Source organism: Eptatretus burgeri, chromosome 3, assembly GCF_056783735.1.
Source record: "Eptatretus burgeri isolate ZD-2024b chromosome 3, Ebu_testis_v1, whole genome shotgun sequence".
NCBI classification, from domain to species: domain Eukaryota; kingdom Metazoa; phylum Chordata; class Myxini; order Myxiniformes; family Myxinidae; genus Eptatretus; species Eptatretus burgeri.
In genome coordinates this window covers 141,209,043-141,221,338 of record NC_140963.1, presented here as the reverse complement: position 1 = coordinate 141,221,338, position 12,296 = coordinate 141,209,043, and the positions used below count along the sequence as shown (strand labels likewise).

The 12,296-nt window shown below is 47.3% G+C and overlaps 1 protein-coding gene across 4 annotated transcripts in view; it reads left to right on the top strand.

Moving 5' to 3' along the window:
- LOC147031158 (rho GTPase-activating protein 32-like) overlaps positions 1 to 12,296 on the top strand; it is an 86,472-nt gene that overhangs the window by 20,644 nt on the left and 53,532 nt on the right. Inside the window, exon 1 of one of the 4 annotated variants that reach the window (XM_085875941.1) lies at positions 9,193 to 9,605. The exons of 1 other annotated variant lie outside the window; for it this stretch is intronic. In XM_085875941.1, coding sequence (XP_085732067.1) covers positions 9,595 to 9,605 — 11 coding nt within the window. In that variant the 5' untranslated portion in view covers positions 9,193 to 9,594. Of the gene's footprint in view, positions 1 to 9,192; positions 9,606 to 9,656; positions 10,457 to 11,350 lie in introns of those variants that run through there. 2 more of the 4 variants (XM_085875942.1, XM_085875943.1) reach the window with 2 other exon arrangements.

Here is a 12,296-nt window from a genome sequence, read left to right as displayed (position 1 = left end):
CAAGACGTGTCTGACTCCCAAGTATCTCTCGCCGGTTACTCCGTCCTCCGGTATGACAGACCTGAGCCTCGTCCTGGTGGAGGAGTTGCTCTCTTCATAAAAGACTCTATTCCTCACTCTCCATGCACTGCCCTCACTCCCCCACACCCCCAGGAATACCTCTGGCTTCGGCTTCCCCTCCACTCCCACCTCATGTTTATATGTGTACTGTACCGTCCACCGAACAGTGATGACTCCATCTACACCCCACTATCCGAAAACATGGACCAACTTCTATCTTCTCATCCAAACTCTCTTTTCCTCATATGTGGTGACTTCAATTGTCATCATGCCAGTTGGCTAGGTGTGGGTACCTCTCTCACCTGTCATGGCACTTCAGCAAAAGCTTTCTGTGACTCAATCGGTCAACTGCCCAACCCAGATCTCAACCGATGGTACTCCATCTCTTCTGGATCTGATTTTGACAAATTTCCCTGAAAGAATCTGCTGCTCTTCCTCCGCTCCAATCAGTTCTTCTGACCACGTCCTTGTCAAAGTGGACATCTCTCTTTCTATTATCAGAGAACCTCCTCACCTCCGTCAAGTCTGCCATTTCACTCAAGCCGACTGGCAGGGTCTCCAAGCAGCCATCAAACTTAAAGACTGGTCTCCTATCGCTACTTTCTCCAACATCAACTCATCCTGGGAATTCTTTCAAAGAAACTTGCTCTCCCTCATGCACAGATTTATCCCCTTTCGTCTTCAGTTGTCCTACCCTACCTCCCACCCTTGGTTCACTGAAGCTCGTGGCGAGGCAGTTGTCCTGAAACAACTTGCCTTTGCCTCATAGAAAGCAAACCCAACTGAGGGTAATCTCAGTTCCTTCCATAAAGCTCGGATCAAGTATGTATCTACCCTCAGCAGAGCCAGAAAACAACATCTTTCTAAGCTCAAGTCCGAACTTTCAAACCTCCCTCCCTCCTCTATATCCTGGTGGCATCTATTCAAATCTGTTTCTGGTGTATGTTCCCTCTCCATCCCCTCCCTTACCTCAAATGGTCGCACTGCTGATACCGCACGTGAAAAGGCTGAATGCCTAAACGCCATATTTGCATCGAAATCTTGTGTCCAAAATCCCATGCTTTCTCCACCACCATACCCTGTCGCATCCAACTGTCCCTGGACTCTGTGTCCTTTTCTCCTGACAAGGTGGAGAGCTTGCTGTCAAACCTCAACTCAGATTCTGCAACTGGTCCAGACAGCATCAGCCCACGTGTCCGAAAAACCTGCTCTTCTGCTCTTGCTCACCCTCTCTCTGTTTTATCACCCTTTCATTTGCCCAAGGTCATCTGCTTCTTCGCTTCGCCCTCTGCCGTACCATCTGTCATCCCTCAGACCGGCATGCAGCAGCTTCTTCGCTCACTGCAGATCTGGGTGAATATACAAACTGGTACAACACGTGTAACATGTCTTTGAATCCGGACAAATCTCGCACTCTCACTATGTCTCTTCGAAATGACCGTTTAGAAAACCCCCCATCCACTTTCTCAACAATCCTCTGGAAGAAGTCCTTTCTTTCAAGCTTCTGGATGTCACTATCTGCCATGACCTTTCCTGGGAAAGCCACATTTCAAACCTCGCCTCCAAAGCCAGTCGCCGACTGGGAATCCTCCGTCGTGCAATGTCCTTCCTTGGCCCACCTGAGCTCCTGACCACTTACAAAGCTTTCGTCCGCAGCCTGATGGAGTACTGCTCTCCCCTCTGTGCTGGTGGTCCTGCCTCTCACCTTTCTCAGCTTCACGCTGTGGAAATCAAGACATTTTGGATCATTGGCAACTCCCGTGATGAGGCTGAGACTTTGGGCCTCTCACGCTCTCACTGCAGGCTGGCCGGTGGTCTTTCTGTCTTCTACCATCTGCTCTCCAGCCTCACCCCTCCTGCTCTCTCTGCGATTTGTCCCCACACATTTCCGCAGGGTGCTCGAGGTCCGCTAATAACCCCCTTCTGTTAAAACTACCAAAATCACGAATCGCTGCTCACCTTCACTCTTTCATTCCTCTTTTTTTTCTCGCCTTTGGAATAAACTCCCTCACTCTATTCAATCCCATTCTTCCCTCCAGGCCTTCAAAACAGCTGTTCACCACCACCTCTTCTCACCCCCATCCAAATCCTCGATCTTTTCTACCCCCGTTAATCCACCCCAAACCCACCTCTTTCAAATTCCCTGCTTTCCTTCCTGAAAGTCCCTGTCGTATCCACCTTGTATTCCCCATGTTCCCTGCCCCATCCCTCTCCCTTCCACAGATCTCCGAATGTCTCTGTTCCCCTCTGTTTTGTCCTTCCCTCTACCGCCCCTCCTGTCTCATGCCCCCCTTGCTGTGCGGTGTGTGTTAGCTCTCATACGAGCCTCAACAAGGTATATTAAAAAAAAAAAGTGAGGAAAAATTTGTGGCACATTGAATGGGGTTTTATGTTATGTACACCTGGGACCCAAGCCAAAATGCACACCCGGGACCCGAACCCAACTCCCGGATCGCCCTTCTCGTGACCCCTCCTCGTTTCCCCCGGTCTTGCCATGGTCTGGTGACTGGATGAGGGCTGTATCAATTCCGGACGCACACCTAGGACATCTCTGGTGAGACGCGGAGGAGCTATTAGCTTCTGTTTTGTGGTCGAGCAACGTGCGGTGCCGAGGACAATCCAACACTGTGTGGTGCTCCTCAAAATTGAGTGGTGAATTGTGGTGATGCAGAGGTACAAGGGGTGCGGGAATATTTTCCCCGTGTGCGGGAGGTGTTTGTGGTCAAATTGGTGAGTGAGGTGCGAAGTAATGTGAGGTGCCAGTTAGGAATTGGTGCGCAGATTTGAATGAAATAATGGCGCATGATTCCCGTGTGCGGGTTGTTTAGTGTGTAGCGGGGATGTGGATGATCCGAGCTGCAGGAAGCATCGTGGTGTGCTTTTAGATAATTGTCTATTGGATGGTGTGTGTTCTTGCATGCTTGTTATGTACGATTGCTAAAAGGACAGGGTTGAGGAGGGATCAGATAATGAATCGGAGATAGTTATTAGACTAACCACGAGACCCATGCAATGCACTTCGTCCCATTAACCCCCGAGACATGAGGGGAGGACTAACTGCACGAGCATTAATGAAATAACTGCCTTGGGATCACTATATGTTTGATGCCATTGCCTTTGCAGATGGTTTTGCAGAACCGCAACGACTGTATACATGTATATGTATGTATGTGTGTTTATATGTATTTATATATATTTTGTTGTGGATTTCCACCCGCCGGCGTGCGGACGGCCGCTTTTAGCCAATGGCGGCCGCCCTCGCCCACCGAACGGACAATCCAGTCGCAGCCTTCCGGATCAAACGCCGAAATCCCGCTACGGGTGTGTTTTAAGCGCACACCACAGCCGAGTCAACACTCTACCCACGCTACAGGGTCAATCACCGAATTGTCGATATACCTAATTAATCGCGCGGGCAGTCTACCGAGAGACTGTACCTCAACAGGGCCTCTTGGAAACGAGCCGCTTAAGCAGCTCCCTTCATTTTGGGATAACCGAGCGGGGTATTGTCGCGCAGACCCGTTGGACCCGATCACTTTATCGGCTCTTCAAAAGCCAACTATATTCCGAGTGCAATATGGCAGTTCAGTTAGGGGAAGAAGGATGCAACGAACGGGTGAACATTCGAACAAGCACATTTATTTCACAAGACACATATGCAGGCATGCACGTCAATCAATGCAGCAATGGCAATCATGCAGTTATGTATTCAATCAAGGAGAGCACGCATGCAATTATGTAACATGTAAGGGACAAACCACGAGCAATCCAAAATAGCTACTACCGTCTATCTATTATGTACACAATGAACTTAACAACAGGTTTCCTTACGGACATGGCGCCACAACGTTCATGCAAAGAAACAAAGGAAAAACCCCATCAAAGACAAGGGGGTAGACTGGACCTCTTGGGGTCTTTATAAGCACGGAGCCGTGTAGACCGCAAAGCCTCCGAGAGGCTGGGCTGGTTACCTTCACCCTCGTGGTGACTCACTAGGGCGACCCTCGACGTCCCCTCTCCAGAGACCCACGGTAAGGCACGGCACGCCAGGCTGTGCGCCTTGGCTCCGCTCTCTCCAGCTCCCTACCGCGGCTCCACACACTGCCCACAACTCTGACACAACTCTCTTCCCTCTCCTCCACACACAACAACCCCCACCTCTTGCGTTCAGCGCGCCCTTTTATCTCGAGCTCCGGCCGCCCCAATCTCTCCCGCCCCTTCTTCCAGCACGTGTGGGAAACTTCCAGGAGCAGGGAGTTTTTTTCTCTTCGATCAGGGCCTTTCTTTGCCTTTTCCAGGGCATTGTTGCTTCACGTTCCTCTCGCAGGGTTTGTCGTTGGGGGGAGGGGTGAGGCCGTCATCCGTTCTCCCCCGACGAATGCTCGGCTTCCCGCAACCGTGCCAAGGTGGAAACGCGGTGGTGGTTACGGTGGTTGTAATGGTGGCGTGGCTGGTGTTTTGTGGTGGTCGAGAGGGTGGTGTGGTTGGGCGGTTGTGGTTAAGGTGGTTGTTCTGAAGGCGGTTGTGGAGAAGGTGGTTGTGGAGAAGGTGGTTGTGGTGATTGAAATGCGGTTGGTCCAAAATAATGATAGCAAAAGAAAAACGGCTAACTCAAAGATCACAGCCCTGCACACGAATAATTGCCCATAAAACATCGGTGGGGAAATCTATCTGAACACAGACTTATCGACATTACTGATCTAAGGACCTATATGGTGCTCTGCGAATTTCCACGACCGTAACAATATATGTGTATATGTAATATTGTTGCGAATCTGGAAGCCATAAGCACACAACATTCAGGTCCTATAGATCAGTTATTTCGATAAGTACGTGTTGCCAGTTAAGGTCCCGTCCCTGGTCTAATGGGTAATTAAATGTTCATGCACTGTGGAGTTATTTTGATAGTTGGGGTTTTTCTTTAAATTTTTACACCACCAACATCAACGCCGACGACACCGCATCACCCTCACCTTCACATCGCTTCCTTCCCCTCACTCTGGCCGACGTCATGGTGGGCAGAGTTCAAGGAGGAGCCACGCGGCGGCCCTCGACCAATCAGCATGCAACGAGTGAGGTGACCGTCGCCCAGCCAATCAGATCCCTCAACAGGGGGTAAGGGCTCCATCTGATGTCACCACGCCCCCGGGCCAATCAAGGAGCTTGCCGCCCGTTTTGGCCAGTGGGAGAGACGAAGAGTGATTTGCGTGTCAAAACCAGCCAGTGAGAGAGGGAGGCTCTCAAGGAGGCGCCCCCCCCCCCTGAAGAGGGGGGGATATAATTATAGGCGCGTTCTGGGAGTTTTGGGGTTCTGGGTCTGGCAAGAAGTGTGTGCATGGGTTCTGAGAGTTCTGGCAAGAAGGGTGAGCATCTGCGCGCAAGGTGGTGGAGTGCAAAAGCATCTGCGCACGGAGTGGTCGGGGCAACGGAGGGTCTTCTCCTGTGAGCTTTCACCCTGCCGACTTCCGTTTGCCTGGAGCCCGGTCGTGAGGGTGTCTGGATCGTCTGGATCGTGCCGGGGGTCCAGTTCTGCCCCGAGGACCTGGTCCTTGAAGACCGCACGAGGTGGACAGGTCCGAGATAGGCCTCAATAAAGACCAATTTGGTCCGATTATTGTGTGTGTGTGTGTGTGTGTGTGTGTGTGTGTGTGTGTGTGTGTGTGTGTGTGTGTGTGTGTGTGTGTGTGTGTGTGTGTGTGTGTGTGTGTGTGTGTGTGTGTGTGTTCGTGGCGCCAGTCAGATAAGTAGTGAATTGTATAAGTGCCGTGCTGTACATATGGGCATTTCTTTTAATCGGTTTAACTCTGCTCTAGTGTGCTTCCCTCGTTCCCCAATTATTGTAAATAAACATCCCCATTTGTGAAATGTATCCGCTCATTCGTGTCCGTTGCTCCGTTGGCTTAGCATGCTGCGTGTTGGAAAATTAGCCAGGCTGTTGCCACTGTAACGGGATATTTGGGACCGACGGACCTCGGCGATAAACCGCTCACATCGCACACGGTTCGAATACGCTAAGCAGCTCGTTTCGTACGGGTGCCGTTGAGGGTGAATTTCCCTGGTAGTTTGGACCACGTGGGTGTTTAGGTAAATTGAATTTGGCAATCCACCCTACCCCACGTGGTCTGTCGATTGGCGAACTTCGGTCCAATAAGGGACCCATACTTTTCCGGAGTTTTCCGAAAAGTTACGATCTAAATTCTGGGAGATCGGTCGAGCCGACTCTGCTGCTCCATCTAGCGGTTGTGCTCTTGGTCACTGCCCGGCCCCGCAACAATATTACGAGCAAATGCAAACCGTCGCTTCACTGACAGGGGTATCGAAAGGGAGATGGGAGGGAGAGTTGGGAGAGTGAGGAGGGAGTGAGGAAGGCGGGAGGTTGGAAGGGGGGGGAGGGTGTGAAACGATGCTTCACCAAACATCGCTATACACTCCTGGATGGGGGAGAGAGCATGGGGTAGTGTTTCGGGGGAGGGAGTTGTGGGGGGGGGGTGAGAATGAGGGGGGTGGGATGTGGAGTTGTGTTTGGTAGGGGGAAATTGGGGGAATGGTTCTCGATTTACGTTGGGTCGTGGACTTGAGGAGAAGTGGGGGTGGGGGAGGGTAGTACTGGATCAAACAAAATGGGGTGTGTTAATACAGCATGGGGGATGGAGAGGGGAGGGGGTTTGGGAGGATGGAAGTGTAATGGGAGTGGGGGAGGGGGTGGTAAGGCAGTGTGAGGGGAAGGGAAGGAAGCATGAGTGAAGGGGAAGGCAGCGTGAGTGGAGTGGAGTGGAGGGCAAGGGAAGGCAGCGTGAGTGGAGTGGAGGGGAAGTGAAGAGTGATAAAACTTGCCCAAACAGCAACATTTTTTTTCCTGCATGCATGATTGCACATGCAGTGACCTTTGCAACCTCTGGTCGGCTCACTCCGAGAATAGTACTCGTACATGCTGTGTTACGGGGAAGTTATTAACAGGTGTGTGTGTGTGTGTGTGTGTGTGTGTGTGTGTGTGTGTGTGTGTGTGTGTGTGTGTGTGTGTGTGTGTGTGTGTGTGTGTAGTATGGGTTTGTGTGTTTGTATATAGTATGGGAATCTGTATGTGTGTGTTTGTATATAGTAATTGATTGTGTGTTTATGCGTTTGTATATAGTATGGGATAGTGTATGTGTGTGTTTATATCTAGTAGGGGATTGTGTCTGTGTGTGTTTGTATATAGTGTGGGATTGTGTATGTGTGTGTTTGTATACAGTATGGGATTGTGTGTGTTTGTGTTTGTATGTAGTTTGGGATTGTGTGTTTGTTTGTATATCATATGGGAGTGTGTCTGTGTGTGTCTGTGTGTGTGTGTTTGTATTGTGGTGTGTGTATGTGTTTGTATATAGTTTCTTTTTTATATCGTGTTTTTATAGTGTGTGTGTGTGTGTGTGTGTGTGTGTGTGTGTGTGTGTGTGTGTGTGTGTGTGTGTGTGTGTGTGTGTGTGTGTTTGTATTGTGGTGTGTGTATGTGTTTGTATATAGTGTTTGTTTTTTATATCGTGTTTTTATAGTGTGTCTGTGTGTGTGTGTGTGTGTGTATAGTATGGGTCTGTGTGTTTGTATATAGTATGGGATTGTGTATGTGTGTGTTTGCATATAGTATGTGAATGTGTATGTGTTTGTATATAGTATGTGAATGTGTATGTGTGTTTGTATATAGTAATTGATTGTGTGTTTATGCGTTTGTATATAGTATGGGATAGTGTATGTGTGTGTTTATATATAGAATGGGATTGTGTATGTGTGTGTTTGTATACAGTGTGAGATTGTGAATGTGTGTGTTTTTATATAGGATGGGATGTGTATGTGTGTGTTTGTATATAGTATGGGATTGTTTATGTATGGGATTGTGTATGTATGTGTGTGTTTGTATATAGTATGGGATTGTGTATGTGTGTGTTTGTATATAGTATGGGATTGTTTATGTATGGGATTGTGTATGTATGTGTGTGTTTGTATATAGTATGGGATTGTGTATGTGTGTGTTTGTATGTAGTATGGGATTGTGTATATGTGTGTGTGTGTGTGTGTGTGTGTGTGTGTGTGTGTGTGTGTGTGTGTGTGTGTGTGTGTGTGTGTGTGTGTAGTGTGTGTAGTGTGTGTAGTGTGTGTAGTGTGTGTAGTGTGTGTATGTGTTTGAATATAGTGTGTTTTTTATATTGTGTGTGTATGTTTGTATATAGTATGGGATTGTGTATGTGTGTGTTTATATATAGAATGGGATTGTGTATGTGTGTGTTTGTATACAGTGTGAGATTGTGAATGTGTGTGTTTTTATATAGGATGGGATGTGTATGTGTGTGTTTGTATATAGTATGGGATTGTTTATGTATGGGATTGTGTATGTATGTATGTGTGTGTTTGTATATAGTATGGGATTGTTTATGTATGGGATTGTGTATGTATGTATGTGTGTCATTGAATATCGTATGGGATTGTGTATGTGCGTGTTTGTATGTAGTATGGGATTGTTTATGTATGGGATTGTGTATGTATGTGTGTGTTTGTATATAGTATGGGATTGTGGATGTGTGTGTTTGTATACAGTGTGAGATTGTGAATGTGTGTGTTTTTATATAGGATGGGATGTGTATGTGTGTGTTTGTATATAGTATGGGATTGTTTATGTATGGGATTGTGTATGTATGTGTGTGTTTGTATATAGTATGGGATTGTGTATGTGTGTGTTTGTATGTAGTATGGGATTGTTTATGTATGGGATTGTGTATGTATGTGTGTGTTTGTATATAGTATGGGATTGTGTATGTGTGTGTTTGTATGTAGTATGGGATTGTGTATGTGTGTGTGTGTGTGTGTGTAGTGTGTGTAGTGTGTGTGTTTGTATTGTGGTGTGTGTATGTGTTTGTATATAGTGTGTTTTTATATTGTGTGTGTATGTTTGTATATAGTATGGGATTGTGTATGTGTGTGTTTTAATATAGTATGAGATTGTGTATGTGTGTGTTTCTATATAGTATGAGATTGTGTGTGTGTGTGTGTGTGTGTGTGTGTGTGTGTGTGTGTGTGTGTGTGTGTGTGTGTGTGTGTGTGTGTGTGTGTGTGTGTGTGTGTGTGTGTGTGTGTGTGTGTGTGTGTGTGTGTGTGTGTGTGTGTGTGTGTGTGTTCATCTCTGACTGGCTCTTTGGTCTTTGTGCTTCTTCAAGTACTCGTGGTTTGTTCAACTGAGATGCAGTGGGTGAGATTACTGTGAGCCAGGTAAATTCTCAAACAAGTTCTGACTTTATTCAGGAATCTGGGTGCGGTCACAGCAACAATGCATGAGAAAGAGCCAACCTACGAGTCTCAAAAGTTAGTTTTGAAACTTTTGGGGTTTTTTTTGTAGTTGTAAAACTTGCCCAATCTTTAAGGACGCTTTCGTCCCGATTGGTTCCCCTTGCGATGTGTTCTCTTTGCTAATGCCCTTGAATACAAAGCTTTTTTTGTCGGTGCTGGTGATGTCGGATTCCTATTTGAATTGATCTGTCTCACCATCTTGCTCACGGAACAGCGAATCGCATGATGCAAAGGTTGCTTGCCTCTCGGCCTCCCGGTTGTTTTACCGCTTTGGTTGTGATGAAATGTTGACAGTGTGGTTTCGGTGATCTCATAGGCCAGATGTCACTAATGGAGGCAGTGCTGCTGACACCAAATCTGCTCTTCAGGCTTGGTGCCCGAAGGTTTTATCACCCTGCTTGATTCTCCATCTCACATGTGACGTTGATTTGGGATTGCGTGGAAGGATGTTGCAGAGAGTCCGAGGAAAGGAAATGCACGTAAACAGGCAGACGGATGGAATTGTTCACCATCTTTAATGCCAAGCCGTGTGCGTGCGCACACCATCACACCAAGGTTGCCGTATGGTAACGAGGCCCTCAGTACTGCTTGGAATTCTTATCCTGTCCAATCGTGTCAGGGTAGGGATATCTCATTGCAGTTACCATGAAGTACGATTAACGTGTTTTGAGTTATCATGACAACACCACCCCTGGACCTGCACTGACTCCTGACTCTAACATTCCAACATACACATGATTGGCCATCTGCTCATTTCAGGTTGGTGACTTGATGGACGTGCTGCGCTAATTGGTGCAGAATTGCGCATTAATGAGCTGAGTGGGCGTGGCCGCATGACGCATGGACCATTGTGCGATTGTTGGTTTTTGGGGGTGGGAGTTTATGTCGAGGGATTGGGAGTCTTTGGGGATAAAATGAATGTAAGGGGACAGGAACAGTTTGTACCTCAACGACTGTGCTTTGGGCACCTGTGCTCGTAACTTCTTGTCAAGCTGAGAATATTGTCCCTCGGACGTGTCCCTGCGCTCGTCCGTGGCCGTGGGGAGGGGATGTGTTGCGGAGACCGCCTTGAGTGGCACATTTGGTACGTTTTGGAGTCTTGGGAGTGGAGCGGAGCCTCGCCGATGGAAACAGTGCCGATCATTGTGCTTTTAACCCCCTCGTACTGCATACTGACCAGTGCCGGTGATTGTAACCGAGTTTGTTTTCACAACTGTTTTTGGATTTCCTTTTGATCACTGTGCTCCCAAGGAACCCTTTTGGAGATTATCGTCAGGATTATTTCCCAACTCAAACTTGTATAAAGGCAAGTTGTTGAGATCACCTGTGTGTGTGTGTGTGTGTGTGTGTGTGTGTGTGTGTGTGTGTGTGTGTGTGTGTGTGTGTGTGTGTGTGTGTGTGTGTGTGTGTGTGTGTGTGTGTGTGTGTGTGTGTGTGTGTGTGTGTGTGTGTGTGTGTGTGTGTGTGTGTGTGTGTGTGTGTGTGTGTGATGATGATGTTCTACATGTAGTTTGTTTTGCTGAGTATTCTGGTGTTTGCCAATTACCAGGTTGGAGTCTTGCATCCACTGTACACCTGTTGCAGTTTTAATTGCAGTTTGGACATTTAAAGATTAGAATTCACAGCCTGGTGCAGGTTATTACTGGCTTTACGACAGGTGTTTGCACCTGTGGTAGGTCGAGCAAAACACAAGCCCTGTTGGCAAGAAACGAGCGTATCCACGACGATCGGATAGTCTCGTAACTGTCGGTATCCTTCACGTGCTACCCGGTTTGCCAAAGAGGAGTTCACGTTGCACCTAAAGCCACATATTGAATCTATCTGTGCTGCACAGCAAGGTGTTGGACCTATTCTTCAGGGTCGAATGGAACCCCCCCCCCACCCACACACACACACACACACACACACACACCTACCTCATTCCCCCCCCCCCACACACCCCAAATATCACAAATTATTCATCACACATCCTGCTCATTGAACCACAAGTCATCTGAAACTGATTTCACATTGACGTGGGGGTTCTTGGATACAAAGTCGAGGCTCATGGAAGGTTACGTGTTGTACTTGTCATCGACCCTTCGACTGCCTGGAAATGTGAATCTGGGATAATCCTTTATCTCTCGTCCAACACTGTACCGTGTACAGGTGTCCAACAGGTGGACAGGCAGGGGTTCTGTCATTTGGTGGATTTTTATTTATTCATTCATTTATTTATTTATTTATTTAATTCCTTCATTTGAACTCTCAATTTGGTTGGTTGTAAAGTGGAATAACGGAATCGATTCGTTTTTCAATCCTCTTTTCGTTTCGATCGACAAATATCATGACCATAACAATGGGGTCTTTTAGTGGTCGGTAACCTTTGTATTGCGAAGGCTTTGTTGAAAGATCTTAGTTTTATTTCACCTAGTTGGGATTACACGATAAAAAAAAATTGTACTTACGGACATGTTGAGTTATTTAATAATTTTATCCTTTGACTTCAACTCTCGCTCACGTGTCTGGTGTCCATCGGGCATTTACAAGGTCTCGCATGTTTTATGTTCATAGGATTTGTGAGATGTTTTGTGATTGAAGTTCAATCTCATTCACCCAAGGAATTCTCCTTCCAAACAATTAACACAATAGAACCTTGTGATGTCATAGTGTCCCTGTAATTTAGTGAACTTATTTTACTACTACTATACCACCACCACTACTACCTCTACCTTTACCACTACCACTACCACCACCACCTTCTCGTGGGGTTGGCTGGGGAAAGTTTTTGGCCCAAGTGTTTCATGAACCGGCTTGCCAGGCCTGACGTTTGACTTTGTTCGTGCAGTTCCAGCGATAACTCACCTACTCTTCGCGAGATACAGTGGGATCTTGAATGTTCACCACCACCATACCAGTGCTGGTAGTCGAGTCACCCAGGTGAA